This window comes from Phacochoerus africanus, chromosome 3 (assembly GCF_016906955.1).
Source record: "Phacochoerus africanus isolate WHEZ1 chromosome 3, ROS_Pafr_v1, whole genome shotgun sequence".
In the NCBI taxonomy this organism is placed as follows: domain Eukaryota; kingdom Metazoa; phylum Chordata; class Mammalia; order Artiodactyla; family Suidae; genus Phacochoerus; species Phacochoerus africanus.
This window is the reverse complement of record NC_062546.1, coordinates 16,962,458-16,985,987: the sequence shown is the minus strand read 5'-3', so window position 1 is coordinate 16,985,987 and position 23,530 is coordinate 16,962,458. Positions and strand designations below refer to the sequence as shown.

Sequence of the window (23,530 nt, the reverse complement as noted above, 5' to 3'; positions counted from 1 at the left end):
TGGGGTCGGGGGTCAGGGCTGGTGGGGAGGATTTCAGAGAATGAAATGTGCTATTATGAAAGGGACTTCAGAGCCCCTCCCTGTAAAGGCAGAACACACCCCATCATCACCAATTCACAGGAGGCCCCGGGGAGCTGGAGTCACCTGCCCAAGATCACACTACTGAAGTTGTGCTGCAGCTTTTTAGTAAAGGGTCCCCGGGGCAGGGCCAGTGGGTGCAGCCAGCATCGTAATTCAGGTCCTGCGGTTAATTAGTAACAGGAAGGCCCTGTAGTCTGTTCCCAGCCAGCAGGGCTGGGAGGTCGAACTTCAGCTGGCTTGGGAGGCTGAGCGAGTGGGTGACAGGTCGCTCCTGACTGGGAAGGTTGTTTGCAAGTCAGGATTGGGTTGCAGGTCAGAGGGATCCATGCGGAGAATCAGGAAGGCAGAGCTGTGCACGGGGCTGCTCCCTAGGACCTGAGCTGGAACCAGAGCTTTCAGGTGAGAGGCTGTACTGTGAGCAGGACACCTGCCCGCCCACCTGTGTGTCTGCCAAGCCGAGGAACTAGTCACCTACTAGTTTTCTTTTTAACACCCAATCAACTTCTTTTTCTTCCTAATTCCCTTCTTTCCTTTTTTCTCCCTATCTCTGCCCTCCCTTCCTCCCCCCACTTCTTTCCCCATTTCCTTCCTTCTCTCTCAGTTACCTCTCTGCCTTCACAGCTGCCTGATTTTTTTTCTTCCTTCCTAACTAACCATTTTAATCCTCACTTTCTGCCCACTAACTTGATCCCTTCTTTTTCTCAATTCCCAACGTCTTCCTGAAACTCCAGGCCATGGGCTTTGGCATCAGAGTGGGTTTAAATCCCAGTTAAAACCCTGGATGTCTCAGGCAGGTCCCTTCACGTCTCTGAGCTTCTGTTTCCTCCTCCTCAAAACAGGGAGGCTGATCATTCCTGAGCCATGGCTCTGTGGGAACAGGATAAGATCAGCTGGCCCTTGGTGCCCTGGTCCCTGGTGTGTATTGGGTGAGCGCTGGGCAGGCAGGCTTGTAAGTGAGTAAATTAGAGTAGAGGGAAGACCCGTGTCATGCCAGAAGTGAGCCCAAGGAAGGGAGCCAAGGGTTCGTGGGGTCGGGGGTGGTCTGGCGAGGCTTCTGGGATTGGCAAGTGAGGGCAGATGGGAATGATCAGCAGAATGTTTCAAGAAGAGGGAACTGTGTAACCCCCCCCCCACCACCACCACCACACACACACACACACACTGCATTCAGCAGGTCCGGGGAGATGGAAACTCCACGTAGTGATGGGCTGAGGGATGCAAGCCCAGGCTGGGGCAAGTCAGGGGAGGAATAGGCTTGAAGGCTCACAGAGGAGCTTGGATCCCCCGCTTTGGCTTGAAGTATCCACCTATAGGTCTGAAGAGTCGGGAGAAAATATCGATATGCAGCCTCTGGCTAGAAAACTAGAGGGTGGTAGTGCAGGAAAGATGCCTTAGGAACTGAGCATTGCTCAATTGCTGGAGTCACAGCCAAGGTGATGGGAGCATGTGCTGGTCGGCAATGAGCATGTCAGAGTTCCCACTAGGACTCAGTACCTGAGTATTATATGAACAGCAACACCTTGAGAATTTTTTTTTTTTTTGTCTTTCTAGGGCCACATCCTTGGCAACCAGACTAGGGGTCGAATCAGATCTGTGGCCGCTGGCCTACACCACAGCCACAGCAACGCCACATCCGAGCCAGGTCTGCGACACAGCTCACAGCAACACCTCATCCTTAACCCACTGAGCAAGGCCAGGGATTGAACCTGCGTCCTCATGGATGCCTGTCAGATGCGTTTCCGCTGAGCCACGATGGGAACTCCCAACACCTTGAGAATTTTTATGCAATGTTACAAAGATAAAAAATAACCTAACCCACCAATACCTTGGGTCATGGCTTCTAGCCTTTCTCATGGCTATGTGCATGCACGTCTTTATTTTCTTTACAAAAATGGTATTCCTGGTCACCTACCATTTTGAAACCTGCTTTTTCGCTTGACATTGTATCACATATATGTTCCCATTTTGATTTCCATAGGTTAGTATACCATTTTTTTCCGTTGGGTAATTTTTCATTTTATATATGTGCCATAATTTATCTTGTCAATTCATTCCTTGATTCGTTAGTCAAACTGAGCACCAGCCATTTTCCAGGCCCTGATTTAGGTGCTGGAAATTCAATAGTGAATAAGAAAAAGTTCTCACCCTTGCAGAGCTGATGTTCCAGTTCAAGACAGAAAAAGAAACAATTAAAAGTTGTATGATGAGGTCTCAGAGAGTGATAAGTGTTACCAAGTAAAATATAAAGCAGCTGGAACCCGTCTCCTGGAGTGGCCAACCCTCCTGGTTTGTCCAGGACCGTACTGGTTTAAGCGCTGGAAATCTTATATCCCAGGAAACCCCTAAGTCCGAGACAAGCAGGGACAATCAGTCATGTGTAATCAGAAAAGGCCTTTGTGCAAGGTGATTTGGTCAGAGCCTTCTGTGAGGTTGGTGGAAGCCAGCCCTGCAGGTGTCTGGGGAGTACTCTAAGCAGAGGGGAAAGCACATGCAAGGGGCAGGAGGCCAGAGGATGCTCTGTGTTTGAGGGACAGCAAGAGAGCCAGCCAGGCTGGAGCACAGGGAGAGGGGGAGCCTGAGGACCAAGGAGAGGATGGAGATGAGAGCCAGGTCTTGTGGAATCTCTGGAACCTCGTAGTCCACAGTAAGGACTTTGGATTTTTTTTTTTTTTGTCTTTTTGCCATTTCTTGGGCCGCTCCTGTGGCATATGGAGGTTCCCAGGCTAGGGGTCGAATTGGAGCTGTAGCTGCCAGCCTACGCCAGAGCCACCACAATGCGGGATCTGAGCCGCATCTGCGACCTACACCACAGCTCACGGCAACGCCAGATCCTTAACCCACTGAGCAAGGCCAGGGAACGAACCGGCAACCTCATGGTTCCTAGTCGGATTCATTAACCACTGCGCCACAACAGGACCTCCAGGACTTTGGATTTTAATCCTAAATGAGATGGGCAGCAGCTAGAGTTTTTGAGCAACAGAGTCACATGATCTGTTTTGTTTCGTTTTGTTGTGTTTGTTTGCTTTTTAGGGCTGGACCTGTGACATATGGAAGGTCCCAGGCTAGGGGTCGAATCGGAGCTGCAGCTGCTGGCTTACGCCACAGCCACAGCGACATGGGATCCAAGCACCGTGTCTGCAACCAGCAGCACAGCTCATGGCAATGGTGGATCCTTAACCCACTGAGCAAGGCCAGGGATTGAACCAGCAACCTCATGGATACTAGTCAGATTCTTAATCCTCTGAGCTGCAACAGGAACTCCCTGATTTCCATTTTTAAAGAGTCACTCTGGCTTTTGGTCAAGAAAGATCGTAGAGAGTCAGTGCCATGAGCTGTGGTGTAGGTCACAGACATGGCTCGGTTTCAGTGTTGCTGTGGCTGTGGCGTAGGGCAGCAGCTACAGCACGAATTTGACCCCTAGCCTGAGAACCTCCATATGCTGTGGGTGCAGCTGTAAAAAGGAAAAAAAGAATTCATCCCTAGCTCTGGCACATGGAGGTCACTGGTCCACTCTTTTGGTGTCATGTTGGGATGGCTGCCTCTTTGGAATGTGTTCAAGAGATTAAAAGAGGAGTGGGGACTAAGTCCAGACAACTCTTTCAAGGAGTTTAACTGAAAAGGGAACATAGCCATGGGACCATGTCTCAAGGGGGAGGTAAGGTCCAGAGCAGGAGCTATTACAGCCGCACGTAGAGCCATAGGGTGGGACATTGCAGTTATTTTTGATTTCACTATTGTTTTTCCTTTTTTTTTTTCTTTTTGCTATTTCTTGGGCCGCTCCCTCGGCATATGGAGGTTCCCAGGCTAGGGGTCGAATCGGAGCTGTAGCCACCAGCCTACGCCAGAGCCACAGCAACACAGGATCTGAGCCGTGTCTGCAACCTACACCACAGCTCACGGCAACGCCGGATCGTTAACCCACTGAGCAAGGGCAGGGACCGAACCCGCAACCTCGTGGTTCCTAGTCGGATTCGTTAACCACTGCGCCATGACGGGAACTCCACTATTGTTTTTCTATTCTAAGCAGTGCGGCTACACGAAGGCCACATTAGGGTCTTATCATTGACAAGAAATGTCCTTGTCCTGGGCACTTATTTTGTCAGCATGATGTCCTGCTCATCTGTGTGTTGGTTCAACGTTTCTATTTCCTTGGAAGATGGAAGGCTCTGATACTGGTACTTGGATTTTCTTTGTATGACATGCCCACTTCAGGGCCCGCAGAGAACACCCGAGGCCCCTGGGCTCAGACCCCTCCCTGACCAACCCCCTCAGCCCCGGCCCCTCAGATTCCCCCCACTGTGGGGAATTATAGAGGTCTGGGTGTGACTTGTGGTAGCCACACAGAAAGTTCCAGAAGGGCACTGTGTCAGGCCTGCCAACTCCTTCATTCCTCTGAACACCCCACATAACCCCTGGGAGAGTGGAAGTTACCCTGCGAAGACCTAATTATTGCACCAGGCAGCAAGGCCATCTTGCCCAGGGTGCAGTCAGGACCCTACTTCCTGGGTCTTGCAAAGCCAAGCCCACCCCCGCCCCCCCACCCTGGAGACGGAGGCCAGCAGGGAAAGGCCCAAGGGGCCCAGTGTTCAGCAAAGACCAAGGCCAGGCAGACCGATCCAGACCCCCAGGCTCTGAATCACCTGCAGGTTCTGGGGAAGCAAAATGCTCTTCAGCCCCAAATGGTCTACACCAGGCCTGGTAGTCCCGGGGACATGTCTTCTCACAGACGGGCCTCCTACACACGCACGCGCGTGCAAGCACACACACACACACACTCCTTCTGATCTACACCAACATGAACACAGACCCACAACGACCACTGTCCCACACTCACATATTCATGACACTTACATGCAGACTCACACTCATAGACACACACACGTTAACACGTATAGAGATACTCACTGACGTGTCCACACACTACATACTCACTGAAGCACGTACACACATACACACCTGCAGTGAGAATACACATAGATGCACAGACACACCAACAAAATTATACAAATGTGGTCACACTGATGCACAAATACCTTGATTACAGGGACACACGTACACCAGACAGACAGACATGGACACACATCTTTGCACAAGACACCTGCACACACACCCCAGCCCCACACACTCGCCCGCCTTCTAACAAGCCCCAGCGTCTCCAGGGCTCTCCTGCAGCTGTCACTCACCCCCTGCCATCCACACCCCTCCCTGGGGGAGGCGATGTCCCCGAGGGAACAGAGGTCTTCGGTCCCATCTTAAGCCCTGCTGGCTCCCGCGTGACATCAGCAGCCCCCTCGCTGCCACCCTCCTGCTGGGAGTTCCGAGCTGGGTGCTGGGCCCGGGCTGGCGCCAGGCACAGACACTTCGGCCCTTGTTGGGAGAACAGAGAGGCTCTCTTGTCCACTGCCCATCCTCCGGCTCCAACTGCTCGTTCTCCCAGCGGCATTCTCCCAGGCTGTGCAGGTACACGGGGCCGGGGAGGCCAGGGCCTGGCAGAGGGGCGATCAGGGCCAGGCCAGGAGAGGGTGTGGGCTGTCTGTGGGGGCTCGGACACGGGGCACTGGCAGAGGCCAGGCTGCACTCCCTATGGGGTGCTTCTGTGGCTCCCTCCCTCGGGGCTCCACAGTGCTGGGCCTCCCAGAACAGCCAGCTTTGCTTCCCCTGTGGTCACTTTCTCAGCTCCCAAAAAGGCCATGGGGTGGTTGCTCCAGGACCCCCTGATAACAATGGGTGGTCTCCACTATAGCTCAGACCCCACAGCATAGCACCTAGCAGCCCCCACGAGCAACTGGGTTCTCAGGCGAGATCTCAGTGGGGCTGTGGGTTCCTGGGCACCCTGAGCTGGAGCCCAGACATATCAGCCTCCTCCACCCTGCAGGCTGGGGGCAGGGAAGACGTAGACTCCTGGCTGCATAGACAGCTGGTCAGATTCTCCATGGTTTCATCTCAAATAGACACAAGCCGGTGGGTCTGTCCGTGGCTCCAGCCCAAGGTCCCCAGGGCAGTTGCCTTTCCAGGAGCATTAGGCAGAAGTCTTTGGGGCAGAGAGGTAATAGGTAACACAGAGCCAAGCCCAGGGCCGTCCATAGGGATCCAGGGTTGCAACATGCCTGTGTGGGGTCCAGGGGAGACCAGCCTGCCCCTCACAAGCTGTGGGACCCTAGGCAAGTCCCTTGCTAGGCCTCAGGCTCCCCACATGTGAAATGGGAGGAAGGGTTCAGACTTCATGCTCTGCGAGAGACATCCAAGCTGCCCTGGCCGTCCCCAACCCTTGAACAGAGAGCCTGAGAGGGACTGACCATCCTCCTTCTCTCCCTCCTTAGATGTTTGATTGGAGACACTGGGTCCAGGGGATATCGTTTCTCGTCCCATGCAGGGGTTGGCCTCGTATAGGGGACGCTCAGGCTATGGCAGGTGCCCGAGGTTGAGGAGGGGTGGAGAGGGCAGCGGTGCCTAAGGCCCTAGACAGGTGACACTAATTCCCCGACAACTGCTGTCTCATCCTGCTGCTCTTTGTGCCACCAGAGCCCACCTGATCACTGTTACAGGATGGACTCCAGCCCAGCTGGGACCCCGAGTCCGCAGGTGAGTGGGTGTCTGTTCCCCCACCCACCACCAGGGGGCGCACTTCCTCCCAAGGCTGGGGAAATCCAGGGAAGTGCGAAGTCAGTGGGGTGGGCTGTCCCACACCAGGACTGGGGGGCCTACAGGGATCCCTGTGAGCTCACAGACCCCGGGCCAATTGCAGGGTAAAGAGAGAAGAGACCTGGGCCAGGGCTTCAAGAAGTAAATGGGGTGGAAAAATCGTGGGACTGACGCTGAGGGTGCCTGCGTTCTAATGCAGGTAGGCCTGCCTTAGCTCTTCTCCAGGCCTCAGCTTCCCCACTCTCACATTTGGTACAACAGCCAGTAGCCTCCCAAGGCTGTCGTGAGAAGCAGGTGAGATGGTGGATGGGTGGGTGTGCTGGTAGGTGGGAAGAAAGAAGGAGGGAAGGAAGGAGGGAAAGAAGGGGGAGGGGAGGAAGGCAGGAGGGAGGAAAATAAAGAAAACCTATAGAAATGTGGCAACTGGGTTTGGATTGGGCACAAGGGAGTGCATCAAGGAATAGGGACCCTTTGATCTTTTATTATTATTCTTATTATAGGTGGTTTGGGGCCCCTCTGATCTTAATCACCTCTTTCTTTAAATGTCTCTAGCCCCCGAGGGCCAACAGGAATATCAACCTCGGGCCTTCTGCCAACCCAAAGTGAGTTCTGCTCTCTCAAAGAACTTTCCTCCCTGGCTCGCCTCGTACAGGGCTCCTCTCCACTTGGGAAGATAATCTGATTTCTGGTCTGAGACCATCAAGACCCTCTGCCATCTGGACCCAGGACCAAGCCCCCAGCTTTATCCCTCACTAATTCCCCAGCCCCCGCCCATGCTGAGCCCTGGGGCTGGCATATCCCCCCAGCTGCCTTCAGAGCACCTCACCCTCCTGGTCCTCTCAGTCTTTGGAGGGCAGATTCCTCACCTTCTTGCAGTTGTAGCTGGCTTTCTCCCCACCTCGCCTGTTGTTTACTCAATTGGGAGATCCCCAGGAACAGGGGCCAGTCTTTTTTTTTTTTTTTTTGTCTTTTCCAGGACTGCACCTGCACCATATGGAGGTTCCCAGGCTAGGGGTCCAATGGAGATGTAGCCACCGGCCTACACCAGAACCACAGCAACGCCAGATCTGAGCCGTGTCTGCCACCCTACACCACAGCTCATGGCAACGCTGGATCCTTAACCCACTGAGCAAGGGCAGGGATCAAACCTGCAACCTCATGGTTCCTAGTTGGGTTCGTTAACCACTGACCCACAACGGGAACGCCACAGGGGCCAGTCTTAAAGGCCCCTTTTGGCTAGGAGAACATGGCATCCTTCGAAAGCTCCCTGCCTTCTCCAGCTTCAAAGTTGAAAAGAAGCTCTGATTGGAACCAAGGCACCCGGTTTTCCAAGCTTGCAAATGCTGACCCATGTTCCTCCCTCATCCCCCAGTGCCCGGCCCACTGACTTCGACTTCCTCAAAGTCATTGGCAAAGGAAACTATGGAAAGGTGAGTGACCAGTGAACGGGGGAGGCTTGGGTCTCGCCTTCTCTGGCCTCCTTCAGCCCCTGCTGTTCCTTGTATGTGCAAAGAGGGAGCTTACAACCTGCAGAATCATGGGCACAGGGTGGGGCTGGAAGCCCACATGGCTGTGGAGAAATCCAAAGCCCAGAGAAGTAGTGACCTTGGGCTCTGCATTTGTCCTTCTGCTCAGGTCCTACTGGCCAAGCACAAGTCAGACGGGATGTTCTACGCGGTGAAGGTGCTGCAGAAAAAGTCCATCCTAAAGAAGAAAGAGGTACCAGAGCTTGGGCCCAGGCATCTTCTTTCCTGCTTCTCAACCTCCAGCCTTGGGTGGCTTCCAAGATGGGCCAGAGGTGGTCCAGCAGGGGGCGCTGGGTGATTTATAGGATGCTGATCCTTCTCCGAGAAGGCAGGCTAAGTGACCCATCCAAAGGGCCTGGCCCTCTGCCTTCCCCTAAGGCTTCAGGGCTCAACAGTGGACAAGTCCTCTGCCCTTCTAGGTGCCAGCCTCCCCGTCTGTGCAGTGAGGGGGTCACACTTTAGACTCTCCAAAAGCCCTTCCAGCCACGGGCATCCTGGAATTCTAGATGCTTCTGCTGACTTGAATCTCCTTATCACCTGCTTCATGAGGAGGACAGAGCAGGCCCAGAGAGAGGATCGAATGTCTAATCAGAGGACTCGGGAGAGGGAATTAATGTTAAGAAGGACATGAAAGGGCAGGTCTTTCCGAAGGAGGTGGCCTTGCAGCTGGCCTTGGACATAGGATTTTTTTTTTCTTTTTTCTCTTTTGTTGTTGTTGTTGTTGTTGCTATTTCTTGGGCCGCTCCTGCGGCATATGGAGGTTCCCAGGCTAGGGGTTGAATCGGAGCTGTAGCCACCGGCCTACGCCAGAGCCACAGCAACGCGGGATCCAAGCCGCATCTGCAACCTACACCACAGCTCACGGCAACGCCGGATCGTTAACCCACTGAGCAAGGGCAGGGACCGAACCCGCAACCTCATGGTTCCTAGTCGGATTCGTTAACCACTGCGCCACGACGGGAACTCATTTTTTTTCTTTTTAAGACCCCACCTGCAGCATGTGGAAGTTCCCAGGCTAGGGGTCAAATCAGAGGTGCAGCTGCCGGCCTACACCACAGCCATGGCAACACCATATCTAAGCCATATCTGTGACCTATGCTGCAGCTTGCAGCAACACCGGATCCATAACCCACTGAAGGAGGCCAGGGATCAAACCCGCATCCTCATGGACACTATGTCAATTTCTTAACCTATGGAGCCACAACGGGAACTCCAAAGACAGGCTTGTGATGGTCTGAAAAGAGGGTGTCCAGGCAGGAGACCAGCAACAAAGGCCTGAAGGTGGACAGTGGACAGCTTCTTCCCTCTGAGAGATTGTCCTCAGAACTCTTTTGTGCAGTAACTATGTATGCTTTTCTTATCACCCTGGGGTGGGAGTCAGGGGATTTGGATCCAGGGTAGGCGCTGTACCCATGTGGACTGGCAGGGGATGTAGTGGACCAGGTAGAGTCCTGAATATGAGGCAGGGGGGCCAAGCCTGGCCCTGTGGGCAAGGGGGAGCCCCAGTGGGTGCTTGAGCAGGGGCAGGAGAAGGTCCTGGGCAGAGCGGCCTTGTGGGCTGTGGTGGCTGTGACACGGCCCATCTGTGTGACTCCGCAGCAGGGCCACATCATGGCCGAGCGCAGCGTGCTGCTGAAGAACGTGCGGCACCCCTTCCTCGTGGGTCTGCGCTACTCCTTCCAGACGCCTGAGAAGCTCTACTTCGTGCTCGACTATGTCAACGGGGGAGAGGTGGGTGGGCCCGAAGGGCGGCTCCCCTGACCCTCTCTCACCATGCGTGCCATGGCCCATGCCCACCCGTTCCAGGTGTGGGATGATCTCCCCTCATCCTTACAACAGACCCACTTTACAGCTGAAGAAACTGAGGCTCGGGGAGGTAACTCCCTTGCTCAAGGCCACCCAGCCTGTCCCTGGCAGAGCTAGGCTTTGAAGGCAGATCTATCTAACTCTCAGCCACTATCATTTCCTGACTTCCCCACGCAAAGCTGCCCAGAATCCCTTCAGTGGCCCTGGGAAAGGTCAGTGTTGGAGAGGCTCTGTGGTCAATCCTGATGCTCCCACTTTATACCAGAGGCCACTGTGTAGGGGGTGACCAGTCCTGTGGTAAACAAAGACCTGAGGCCTCCTGGCGACCCAGAAGCACAGTTGAGATAAGCTGGGCTCCCTACTCTGTCTCTCTGGGCAAAAGGTGACAACATACAGGAGGCCCTTCTCAGGGACCCCAGATTTAATCTGTGTGACCTCATGCTACTTAACCTAATGCCAAAGGGGAATTTGTATCCTTCATTCCTAAATTCCCTGATGGAGGTGAAAGGCTTTCTGGGCCAGCAAAATAGACCAAAGCAATCGGCCCAGGGCAGATCTAACCTGGGCTCCGTTTGACCATCATAATCATTTTATCACCTGGGCTGGAGGAAAAGCACATCTTTGACCCACCCAGGTTCAAATCAGTTCTGCCGATTATAGTGACGTGACCTTGGGCGAGTCACCTGGCTGCTCTGACTCTCCTAGTTTTCTTTTCCTGGGAAGCTGGCCTCCTACTTGACACCTGCAAGGTAGTCTGGGGATTAAAGGAGATAAGAGACAGGTCAGGGTTTCCATCCCTGCTAATTCATCTCTCCTGCTAACACTGCCAGCTCTGCGGAGGGGGCGGCTGGCATGCCCTTCCCTGTATGAGGACATTGCAGCTTGCGGGGGGGGGCGGGGGGCGGGGGGAGGTGGGGGGGGGATGACACTTGTCTAGCCATCCCACACCCCTCCCTTAAGGAAATGGAGCTCCCCAGGAATCTGCTCACATGCCTCCCTCACCCCCTCACCCCTGCCCCCACCAGCTCTTCTTCCACCTGCAGCGGGAGCGCCGGTTCCTGGAGCCCCGGGCCCGGTTTTACGCTGCCGAGGTGGCCAGCGCCATTGGCTACCTGCACTCCCTCCACATCATTTACAGGTGAGGCCTTCTCGGCCCTTTTGCCCTGACAGCCAAGGCTGGTATAGACCCCTAGATCCTGATGAGATCCCAATGGGCTTGATCCTTTGTCTGAGGCAGAGGGTCCACCAGCAGGTGGGAGCCTGCTCCTTCCTCGGCTCAAGGGCCCGCCCTCCTTGGGTGCCCCTGTACCTCTCTGGGCGCCTCCATCAACAGTCCTCCTGTAGGACCCCCGTCCCAGCTCTCCTCTCTAAGCGGCTAAGACATCACAGTGCCCTTTTCTCTCATTTTCTGCAGGGACCTGAAACCAGAGAACATTCTCTTGGACTGCCAGGTTGGTGGGTGTGTGCGCGCGCGCATGTGAATGCATATGCATATGAGTAGAGATGCATTTAAATGTGTGCTCACATGTGTGCCCATGCTCGTATACATGCATGTAAATGTACCTTGTGTGCTGGAGTTCCTGTTGTGGCTCAGCAGGTTCAGAACTCAACTAGTATCCATGAGGGTTCAATCCCTGGCCTCACTCAGTGGGTTAAAGAATCTGGCATGGAGGAGTTCCTGTTGTGGCTCAGCAGGTAGCGAACCCGACTAGCATCCATGAGGATCCTTAACCCACTGAGCAAGGCCAGGGATTGAACCTGTGTCCTCGTGATGCTAGTCAGATTTGTCTCTGCTGAGGATGGCCTTTTTAAACAAATTTTTTTTGGGAGTTCCCGTCATGGCACAGTGGTTAACAAATCCAACTAGGAACCATGAGGTTGCGGGTTTGATCCCTGGCCTTGCTCAGGAGGTTAAGGATCCGGCGTTGCCGTGAACTGTGGCGTAGGTCACAGACATGGCTTGGATCTCATGTTGCTGTGGCTCTGGCGTAGGCCGGTGGCTACAGCTCCAATTCGACCCCTAGCCTGGGAACCTCCATATGCTGCAGGAGCGGCCCAAGAAAAGGCAAAAAGACAAAAATATATATATATATATATTTTAATTGAAGTGTAATTGATCTACTGTGTTGATTTCTGCTGTACAGAAAAGTGACTCAGTTATACACATATATTCATTTTAAAAATATTCTTTTCCATTATGGTATATCCCAGGATACTGAATATAGTTCCCTGGGCTATTCAGTAGGACCTTGTCATTGGGATGGCTCTTTATTTTTTATTTTATTTTTTGCTATTTCTTGGGCCGCTCCCGCGGCATATGGAGGTTCCCAGGCTAGGGGTCCAATCGGAGCTGTAGCCCCCGGCCTACGCCAGAGCCACAGCAGCGCAGGATCTGAGACGCGTCTGCAACCTACACCACAGCTCACGGCAACGCCGGATCGTTAACCCACTGAGCAAGGGCAGGGACCGAACCTGCAACCTCATGGTTCCTAGTCAGATTCGTTAACCACTGCGCCACGATGGGAACTCCTGGGATAGCTCTTTAGAAGTGTTCCAAGCTGAGTCAAGAAGCCTGGGTGTCTGTGTCCCTGCACTGACAGGCCGTTGGAGAGGGTATAACTTCGGATGAGGGCAATGGCCCAGGAGGGGGGATGGGCAGAACCCCACAGCATCCATTCACTCTACAACCTCTACCAGCCACCCTTTGCCCCAGCTGCCCCAAGGCATGGTTGCTTTCGGGGTCCCCAGCCCTCTCCTAAGGAGGCTGCTGCCACCAGGCCCCTCCAGCGAGGACGTTCTGGAGCTGCCGCTGCTGTAGGGTCTGAATGTGAGTCTGTGATGAGGCAGGGGCAGGCAGTGGAATGCCATTCTCCCCACCTGGCTGCATGTGCTGCTCGTGGCATCCAGGCTTGAAATGCCGAGCCTCCAGCCTGTGCCTGCACTGGGGCATCAGACCCCAGGGCCGCTGGCCTGGAGGTGGCATCTGGGCTTGGCAGTTAGGCCTGGCCATTCCTTTGGCTCAGACCACCCTCCCACCTCAGCCCTCCCTCCTCTCCAGGGACACGTGGTGCTGACAGATTTTGGCCTCTGCAAGGAAGGTGTGGAGCCGGAGGAGACTACATCCACGTTTTGTGGCACCCCTGAAGTAAGCTTCGTCTCCCAGGAAGGGTGCAGCCAGGGGTGGGGGAGGCTGCTGATTAGAGCTAACAGGTCACACCTGAGGGGTTTGTCCCTTCAAGTACATCCCTGAGCTGGCAGGGCACTTGGTCTTGGTTTCCTCATCTGTGTCATGGGGACACCTGCTCCAGGGGCTACTGGGACCCAGCTGGTGAAATTCGGCAGCAGTTCTGTCCAGTAGAAGTAGAAACAGAAATGCAGACCATATCTGCAGTTTTAAAATTTCCAGGGGAGTTCCCACTGTGGCTCGGTGGGTTAAGAACCTAACACAGTGTCCGTGAGGATGCGGGTTCAATCCCCAGCCTTGCTCATTGGGTTAAGAAAGCAGTGCTGCTGCAAGGTGCATTGTAGGTCATAGATGTGGCTTGGATTCAGTACTGCGTAGCTGTGGTGTAAGCTGGCAGCTTCAGTTTCGATTTGACCCCTAGCAGCCTGGGAACTTTCATATGCTGCAGGTGCAGCTGCAAAAAAATATATAAAGATAAAAATAAAAATAATATTTCCAAAGAATCCATGCTGTGGTACAGTGGGTTAAGGATCCAGCATTGCTGTAGCTGTGGTGTAGGTCATAGCTGTGGCTTGGATTTGATTCCTGGCCTGGGAACTTCCTTACACCACAGTGTGGCCATAAAAGAAAAAAAAAAAATTTCCAGCATCTACACTTAAAAAGTAAAAAGAGGGAGTTCCTGTTGTGGCACAGCAGGAAGAATCCGCCTAGTATCCAGGAGGATGTAGGTTCGATCCCTGGCCTTGCTCAGTGGGTTAAGGATCTGGCATTGCTGTGAGCTGTGGTGTAGTTTGCAGACAGCCTCGGATCCCTAGTTGCTGTGACTGTGGTATAGGCCAGCGGCTACAGCTCCAATTTGAACCCTAGCCTGGGAACTTCTATATGCTGTGAGTCAGGCCCTAAAACGCAAAAAAGTAAAAAAAAAAAAAAAAAAAAAAGGTGAAATCAACTTTAATAATATATTTTATCTAGGGAGTTCCCTTGTGGCACAGTGGGTTAAGGATCTGATGTTGTCACTGCTGTGGCTTGGGTTCGATCCCTGGCCTGGGGACTTCCACATGCTGCGAGTGTAGCCAAGAAGAAAAAAACATACATTTTAAAAAACTTAATCCAATATATACAAAATAGTATATCAACATACAATCAATACAAAATTGTTGAAATATTCTATTCTTTTTTTTTCTAAGTCTTTATAATCTGGTGTGTGTTTTACCCTTACAGTCCCTCTCAGCACAGATCAGCCACATTTCAAATGTTTAGTAGCCACATGTGTCTAGCAGCTACTGTAATAGACAGCACCGGCCTACAGGGTGAAGTCCATGTGTCACAGGAGGTTTGAGATCAAGGTTTGCAAAAGTGAAAACACTGGTCTAGGGAGTTCCTGTTGTGTGGCTCAGTGGTAGCAAACCCGACTAGTATCCATGAGGATACAGGTTCGATCCCTGGCCTCACTCAGTGGGTTAAGTATCTGGCACTGCCTCAAGCTGTGGTGTAGGTCACAGACATGGCTTGGATCTGGCATTGCTGTGGCTGTGGTGTCAACTGCAGCTCTAATGCAACTTGTAGCTGGGGAACTTCCATGTGCTGCAGGTATGACCCTTAAAAAAAAAAAAAAGGCAATCCCTCGTGACCTTTTCCTCCAAGTGTCTGGTTTACAAATGCGGAGACTGCAGCCAAGGGTCTTTCAGATAAGTGTGTTTCCCCCTCAACAGTACTTGGCTCCAGAAGTACTTCGGAAAGAGCCTTATGATCGGGCAGTGGATTGGTGGTGCTTGGGGGCAGTTCTCTACGAGATGCTACACGGCCTGGTGAGTGGGGTATAGCTGGATCTGGAAAGGACAGGGGAGCGGCTCTCTCCCTTGCGTGGGCTGCTCAGGCTCCTCAGGAACCCAGTGAACCATCTCTCCTCTGCAAGCTGAAAAAGATGATGCCAAAGTGAATGGGTGGATTAGATTTTCTTTTTCACCATATTATTTTCAATAACAGTATTTCTAATAATATTTTTTCCATAATATTTTCTTTTCTTTTTTGCTTTTTAGGGCCACACCTGTGGCATATGGAGGTTCCCAGGCTAGGGGTCCAATGGAGCTGTAGCCACAGGCCTACGCCAGAGCCACAGCAACATCAGATCTGAGCTGTGTCTGCAACCTACACCACAGCTCATGGCAACGCCGGACCCTTAACCCACTGAGTTCGAACTCGGGGGTCGAACCTGCAACTCATGGTTCCTAGTCGGATTTGTTTCTGCTGTGCCACTATGGGAACTCCCAATAATGTTTTCAATAAATAATATTAGTTCAGCCCTTTATAATATACTGCCTCACATTTACCCCTTTGGTGCCTCAAAACAGCCTTTTGAGGCTGGTACTGCAGGACGTGGAGTTATTTTACCAAGGGGGAAACTGAGGCCCAGAAATGTCACAGCGCTGGGAGGTTGTGGAGCCAGGCCCTGGACCAAATCCCAGGCTGTCTGCTCTTCTCATCTGAAAAATCCCAACCTGTCTCAAAGGAATAAAATGATAATGGGAGAACATTAACTTTGCAAAGTGCAAACAAAGTTGGTGCATGAGCTATATTAAGACACATGGGCTTGGGAGTTCCTGTCGTGGCGCAGTGGTTAATGAATCCGACTAGGAACCACGAGGTTGCGGGTTCGATCCCTGCCCTTGCTCAGTGGGTTAAGGATCCGGCATTGCCGTGAGCTGTGGTGTAGGTTGCAGACACAGCTCGGATCCTGCGTTGCTGTGGCTCTGGCATAGGCGGGTGGCTACAGCTCTGATTCAACCCCTAGCCTGGGAACCTCCGTATGCCGTGGGAGTGGCCCAAGAAATGGCAAAAAGACCAAAAAAAGGGGGGTGGGCACATGGGCTTGGAGTTCCCGTCTCGGCTCAGGGGTACGGAACCTGACTGGGATCCATGAGGATGGGGGTTGGATCCATGAGGATGAGGATGATCCCTGGTCTCGCTCACTGGGTTAAGGCTCCAGTGTTAATTCGAGCTGCTGTATAGGTTGCAGATGCAGCTCACTTCCCACGTTACTCTGGCTGTGGTGTAGGCCAGATGCTACAGCTCCAATTCCACCCCTAGCCTGGGAACTTTCATATGCTACAGTGGCGGGCCTAAAAAGACACACACACAAAAAAGAGAGAGAGAGAGAGAGAGACATGGACTAGAGGAGGTGCTTGGGGTGTCCACAAGCTTCAGATTGGTGGAGAGAGACTTGGCATTCCCAGCACCTCTTGGCTGTGCCAGACACCTGGAGCTCTCTGTCTCTCTGCAATCTGCCCCATGAACCACTGAGCCATTGCCTAAGACTCGGGTCTGGCGGAATCCTTCCAGCTGCCCAGCTTTGTCCCTGAGAACTGTGCCCACTTTAGCATGGATAATCCTTCTGTCTCTCTCTCTCCCCCGTCTCTATAGCCACCCTTCTACAACCAAGATGTGTCCCAGATGTATGAGAACATTCTGCATCAGCCACTACGGATCCCCGGGGGCCGGACTGTGGCCGCCTGTGACCTCCTGCAAGCTCTTCTCCACAAGGACCAGAGGCAGCGGCTGGGCTCCAAAACAGACTTTGTAGGTGACCTGCCAGTGGAGGACTGGCCCCTTGTGGGGCTCTCGGCCTCCTGCAGAGGCAGCTCAGAAGCAGTGACACACACCCAGCTGTTCCCTAAAACCAGGCTCTGCTAATTCGCTCATTTGGAGATTCTCAGCTGCTTCTGCTTCTTTCTTTCCTTCTGTCTGATGCTTTTATTCAGTACTGAGCACCTACTATGTGTCAGGCATCGAGCTAATTGTTAGGGATTCATTAGACTGGGTCTCTGCCCTTATTAACTTTACTGGAGGAAGGCAGACCAACAAACATGTACAATATTACAGAGTGTGACAAGTATCAGGAAAGGGAGTTCCCATAGTGGTGCAACAGACACAAATCCCACTAGTATCCATGTGGATTCGGGTTCGATCCCTGGCCTCGCTAAGTGGGTCGGGGATCCGTGTTGCTGTGAGCTGCAGGTCACAGACTCAGCTCAGATCCTACATTGCTGTGACTGTGGTGTAGGATGGAAGCTGTACCTCTGATTCCACCCCTAACCTGGGATCTTCCATGTGTCTCCCTAAAAAGGTGAGGCCCTAAAAAAAAAAAAAAGTATCAGGAAAGATAGGAACTATGAGCTAAGACAGACAAATGGGAGGAGGGCCTGACAGTCATATCAGAGTTGGAGCCCTAAGTAATGTGCAGGGTAGTGGGGTGGTGGGAGCGCCTATGGAGAGGGCTAGTTTTCTTTTCTTTTTTTTTTTCAGGACTGCACCCTCGGCATATGGACATTCCCAGGCTAGGGGTGGAATGGGGGCTGTAGCCACTGGCCTATGCCACAGCCACAGCAACTCGGGATCCAAGCCGTGTCTGCGACCTACACCACAGCTCACGGCAACGCTGGATCCTTAACCTGCTGAGCAACGCTGAGGATCAAAACCGTGTCCACACGGATCCTGGTTGGGTTCGTTACCACTGAGCCCTGATGGGAACTCCAGGCGGGGCTACTTCTGATCAGCACCTTCTTCCTGCAGCTTGAGATAAAGAACCATGTATTCTTCAGCCCCATAAACTGGGATGACTTATACCACAAGAGGCTGACTCCACCCTTCAACCCAAATGTGGTAAGAGGTCATTATGTTCTAGATTCTGATTCCCAGGGCTGGTGGAAGCTTGGAGGGTTTCTGGAGGGCCAGGTCTCTTTCTACAGATGGGAGAACCAAGGGTCCAAGAGGCAAAATGACTTGCCCAAGGCCATCGTGTAAGTTAGCAGCAGGACTGGGCCTAGAACCCAGAAGGTCTGGCTGCCAGTTCATCTCTGTGTAGCCAGGATGCCACTCCTTTACTTTTAGCACCAATAACCCTCATTTCAGGGCCCTTTACAGTTTGTAAAGGGCTCTGTGTCATGGAGCACATGCAGACAGAGCCTAGCCCTGTACAGATATTTCTCCATGTTTAGCTTTTTTCCTGATAATAAAAATGATATGTGGTCCTTGTACAAAGTGTGTAAAACAGAGATGTTTAAAGCATCAGGGAGGACAATCTTATTATCTCAGCACCCAAGGGAAAGCACTACTGACATTTCTCCTTCAAGTCTTTTTTTTTGCCTTTTCTAGGGCCACTCCTGCGGCATATGGAGGTTCCCAGGCTAGGGGTCGAATCAGAGCTGTAGCCGCCAGCCTACGCCAGAGCCACAGCAACGCTGGATCCTAGCCGCATCTGCAACCTACACCACAGCTCACGGCAATGCTGAATCCTTAATCCCCTGAACAAGGCCAGGGATTGAACCCGCAACTCACGGTTCCTAGTCAGATTCGTCAACCACTGTGCCACGATGGGAACTCCAAGACTTTTTTTCTTATGTGTTTTTCACACAGGTCACACTTTATAGGTGTCATCTTCCTTTTCTTTTCTTTTCTTTTTTTTTTTTTTTTGCCATTTCTTGGGCCGCTCCTGCGGCATATGGAGTTTCCCAGGCTAGGGGTCGAATCGGAGCTGTAGCCACCGGCCTACGCCAGAGCCACAGCAATGCTGGATCCCGAGCTGCGTCTGTGACCTACACCACAGCTCACAGCAACGCCGGATCCTTAACCCACTGAGCAAGGGCAGGGATCGAACCCGCAACTTCATGGTTCCTAGTCGGATGCGTTAACCACTGCGCCACGAAGGGAACTCCATCTTCCCTTTCTTTTTGCTAAAAATGATGTCATTATTTCCCTAAGTCATATAAGACTTGATAAGTATGATTTCAAGTGCCTATATAATATTTCCACTCTATGTTGGTAACATAATTTATTCAGCTATATTCCTAATGGTGAACTTGAGGTTATTACCACTTTTTTCTTTATTGTAATGGACTGATGAATATCATTAAGTGTATATCTTTGCCCACGGTTCTGATTATTTCCTTTGGATGGATTCTGGATGGGGAATTACCAAGTCAAAGAGTGTGAATGTATTTTATTATTTTTTTAGTTTATTATTTTATTTATTTTTTTGAAATTATTGAGGTATAGTTGGCTTATGGTATTATATTAGTTTCAGGTGTACAATATAGTGATTTGATATTTTTCATAGATTATACTCTATACAAAGTTATTATATAATATTGGTTATATTCCCTGTGCTGTATATTACATCCTTGTAATTTACTTTATACCTAGTGGTTTGTACCCCTTAAGCCCCTTCATCTACTTGCTCCCCCTCCCATCTCTGTTCTCTGTATCTGTTGTGCACGTCTCTTTAGGGTTTAGCTTCATCCTGCCTTCACTGCGTGTGAGGGAGTATAATCTACTTCTAACCAGCAGCGTCTGGAGGGTTGGTGTGGAGCAGGCAGGGTGCCAGGGGGGTGGAGGAATTGATGGGTGGTTATTGGACCTCATGGAATACAGTGACTAAAGTAAATGCATGGGTAAGTGACAGTTAAGGGCCCCCATGGGGCACTCAGAGGGGAGCCCTGATATCTCCCTCAGGACTGTGGGCATCTTTGGCAGCTCTGCCTCCTGTGTTCCCTTCTCATCGTTGGCTCATATTCACAGGCAGGCCCTGCTGACCTGAAACACTTTGACCCAGAGTTCACCCAAGAAGCCGTGTCAAAGTCCATTGGCTGCGCTCCCGACACGATGGCCAGCAGCTCTGGGGCCTCAAGTGCCTTCCTGGGATTTTCCTACGCGCCGGAGGACGAGGCCATCTTGGATTGTTAGACGAGAAGCACCTGAGAAACCACAGAGCCAGCTGGTATCTGTAAGGAATTACCTTCAGCTGCTAGTCACCGAGACCCAGCGTTACCATAGCTTGAAGATCTTCTTTTCTAGGATTTCCCATTGTGGCTCAGCAGGTTAAGGCCCCAACATTGTCTCTGTGAGGATGTGGGTTCTGAGCCCTGGCTTTGCTCAACAGTTTAAGGGTCTAGTGTTGCCACAAGCTGCAGTGTAGGTCGCAGATGCAGCTTGGACCCAGCGTTTCCCTGGCTGTGGCTGGAGTGGAGGCCAAAGCTGCAGCTCTGATTTGGCCCCTGGCCTGGGAATTTCCATATGCTGCAGGTGCAGCGGTGAAAAGAGAAAAAAAAAAGATTTTTTCTTTTCCAGTACATAAACGAAGGATGTGTTAGGTGGATGCAGGGCTGGTACAACAGGTCATCAGATACTCAGAGGCTTTCTGTATTTCTGCTCTGCCATCCTTGACAAGTGGGTTCTGCTATTAGGATTATTATACTATCGTAAGGTGATACTGGATCTCTAGCCACTGCTTCCGTATCCTGGGCAGGGAAAAAGGAGGAAAGAGCAAAAGATCACCTTTATAGAGCTTCCCCAGAAGCCCCACCGGATGACTCCTGCTTACATCTTATGAGCCATCCACCCTACCTATAGTGGAGGCCAGGATATATGTCTATTTAGTGGGGCACATTACTCTCCTATAACACAGGGGTTCTGACACGAAGGGAGAAGGGGAAAATGTTGGGTAGGCAACCAGGACCCCTGTACCACCAGAGTCTCTTGGTGTTTGGATTTCGATCTCAGTGTGTAAAATGACAGAGATGTCACAAGCCTATAGGGTACCACCCAACACCCTGTTTTCCCATGTTGATGGTGTCTTTCTTTGGGTGGGTGGTATTGGATATTTGTTATTAGGTTGGGCCGCCTGGCATCTGAACCCCTTCTTCTCTTCAGGGAATCTCCTACTTAATGGGCTATGATGAGAGGCAGTAACTACCTCCACTTACAGTAGCTGTAAATGCTAGATAGATACCGACCCCCCCCTCCCCCGCTACCAGCCTCCCCCACAGCCTGGACCAGGCATGTGACCCCAGGATGCACCTGTGATAGATTTTTGACTCAAGGAAGGAACAGGGAGCTCTCTTTCATGTGGTAGCTGTGGTCACAAAACCCAAAAAACAGAGTTCCTGGTGTAGATGTGGCAACAATGCAAATGGTAGCAATAGGTAGTTGTTAGCAGCATCTATTTCCCAATCAGGTCAGTGCTGCACATCTTTCCTGGGAAGCCTTGAGTCTCCTTCTCCAGTATTCTCAATGATTTTGAGAGCTTCTGACCCCGTTAACCACTCCTTTTTTGCTTTACTGGTCAGAGTCAGCTTCAGAACACCTGCCTATGCTGAACCAGCTTCAATGCTAGACGCTTTCAATTCTATTATCAGTTTCCATCCAAACAACCCTAAGGGAGGAACTATTTCTATCTATCCCCTTTTTACCAATGATGAAATAGGATCAGAGAAGTTGTACCCTGCCTGGAGGTCACATAGATAATAAGGGCCAGAGCTGGGATTGGAGCCCTATGACTCCTCTGGGTGTGCCCTTCACCCTGCCTGTTAGGTCCAAGCAGATCAACTGTCAAAATCTCTAAGGAGAGCCCAGCCAGGATGGCTGGAACAAGCCAAGTGATGGGAAATGGGGGCTCAAAGAGGAAGCACTCAACTGGATGCTTTGCTCCACCTTGCATGCCCCTGTATACTTGGCACATCTAGGGCCATAGTGAGCCCAGGCCTTGGACAGAGGTGGGGGCTGGTACAGGCCTGGTACAGGCCTGGTGAATAGCCACTTCTTCTTTTTTTTTTTTTTTTGGTCTTTTTGCCATTTCTTGGGCCGCTCCCGCGGCATGTGGAGGTTCCCAGGCTAGGGGTCGAATCGGAGCTGTAGCCACTGGCCTATGCCAGAGCCATAGCAACGCAGGATCCGAGCCGCGTCTGCAACCTACACCACAGCTCACGGCCCAGATCCTTAACCCACTGAGCAAGGACAGGGACTGAACCCGCTACCTCATGATTCCTAGTCGGATTCGTTAACCTCTGCGCCATGACGGGAACTCCAATAGCCACTTCTAAAAGTAATTCTTACTGGAATAAATGAGAGCATATAAAACCTCATGAGTGCAAGACACTCTGCACTTGTCTGATGGATCATGCTGCTTTATTTCAGTGAAAAATCTCTTTTTGACAAACCTGTGGTTCATTACCTACTTCTTCAGGGTGGTCTTATTAGCTTTTTGGTTTGTGGACATGAAGGAAACTTTTTTTTTTTTTGCCTTACTTGCAGCATGTAGAAATTCCCAGGCCAGGGATCAAACCCATGCCACAGCAGCAACCCAAGCTGCTGCAGTGATGCCAGATCCTTAGCCCACTTCACCACAAGGGAACTCCCAAGGGGAACTTTTTTTTTTTTTGCTTTTTGCTTTTTAGGCCCGCACTTATGGCATATGGAAGTTCCCAGGCTAGGGGTCAAATCGGAGTGTAGCCACTGGCCTACACCACAGCCACAGCAACACCAGATCTGAGCTGTGTCTGCAACCTACACAACAGCTCACGGCAACACCAGATCCTTAACTCACTGAGCAAGGCCAGAGATCAAACCCGCAACCTCATGGTTCCTAGTGGGTCGGATTCATTTCTGCTGTGCCACAACAGGAACTCTGAGAGGGGAACTTTCTTAACACCAGTGTGTGCTGGTGATTTTATAGGCTTTTCCTCTTAACTCATTCTTACTCTTTGCCTTACCTTTTTGTCTACCCAGCCGACTGCCCCAGGAATTATGGAAGATGAAGTTAGAAGCCCGTGGAAAACACACCAATGACAGTGACATTGACCTACTGGGAATCAAAAACCAGGTCATGAAGAGCTACTGTTACGTTGACCTGTACTGAGAATTCTGAAACACTCTGATTTGATTTCCACCTTCATAGCGTCTGCCAATAGACAAATGTGGAACGTGGTGAGGGAGAAGCCAAAATTCACCCAACTTTCCAAAGCCAAAAGCAAGAGCGTGTAGTTGTCAGAAATGTGATAGTACTGTCAAAAGTATTCAACCCACTATGGGCTGTGAAACACATAATTGCTCTATCTGTTCTAGGACTGTAAAATCACAAAATTTTCACCAGGATAGAAAATAAAAATGAAAAATGACGGTATTGATCTGTTGAATATCAGAACAGACACGTTCACACCTCTGTTTATTAAACACATTCTAAGTTTCATAGGTATTATCTACAAAACTCACAATAAACCAGCATTTAGAAATTAACCTCACTTTACAGATAAGAAATATTCACTCAGAGACAGTAAGCAACTTGCCCAAAGTCAGCCAGCTGGTACTGAACTTGGTGGCGGCTGATGCTAAGGTGCTTGCTTTTTCTACAGCCTTCAAAAGTGGAAGAGGTGCTCTGGGCAGGCCCTCTTTCCATCTTCTAGCAAACACTGACTGCAAACTGTACTCACCCAATTTTGCACCAAAAGACAGCATCCTCAGG

The 23,530-nt window shown here is 51.4% G+C and overlaps 1 protein-coding gene across 2 annotated transcripts; it reads left to right on the top strand.

The window, feature by feature from the left end:
• Positions 1 to 288: 288 nt before the first annotated feature.
• Positions 289 to 23,185, top strand: SGK2 (serum/glucocorticoid regulated kinase 2). Of its 2 annotated transcripts, none has more exons than XM_047771062.1 (14): positions 289 to 480; positions 6,604 to 6,663; positions 7,276 to 7,325; positions 8,096 to 8,153; positions 8,359 to 8,442; positions 9,849 to 9,980; positions 11,081 to 11,193; positions 11,470 to 11,506; positions 13,114 to 13,200; positions 14,952 to 15,047; positions 16,660 to 16,815; positions 17,809 to 17,898; positions 19,813 to 20,017; positions 22,798 to 23,185. In XM_047771062.1, exons 2-13 carry the CDS (start codon positions 6,628 to 6,630, stop codon positions 19,975 to 19,977), a joined length of 1,104 nt encoding a protein of 367 aa, XP_047627018.1. In that variant the 5' UTR covers positions 289 to 480; positions 6,604 to 6,627; the 3' UTR covers positions 19,978 to 20,017; positions 22,798 to 23,185. The 2 variants fall into 2 exon arrangements, with proteins under 2 accessions (XP_047627018.1, XP_047627017.1); XM_047771061.1 differs by lacking the exon at positions 289 to 480 and adding an exon at positions 4,641 to 5,541.
• Positions 23,186 to 23,530: the final 345 nt, after the last annotated feature.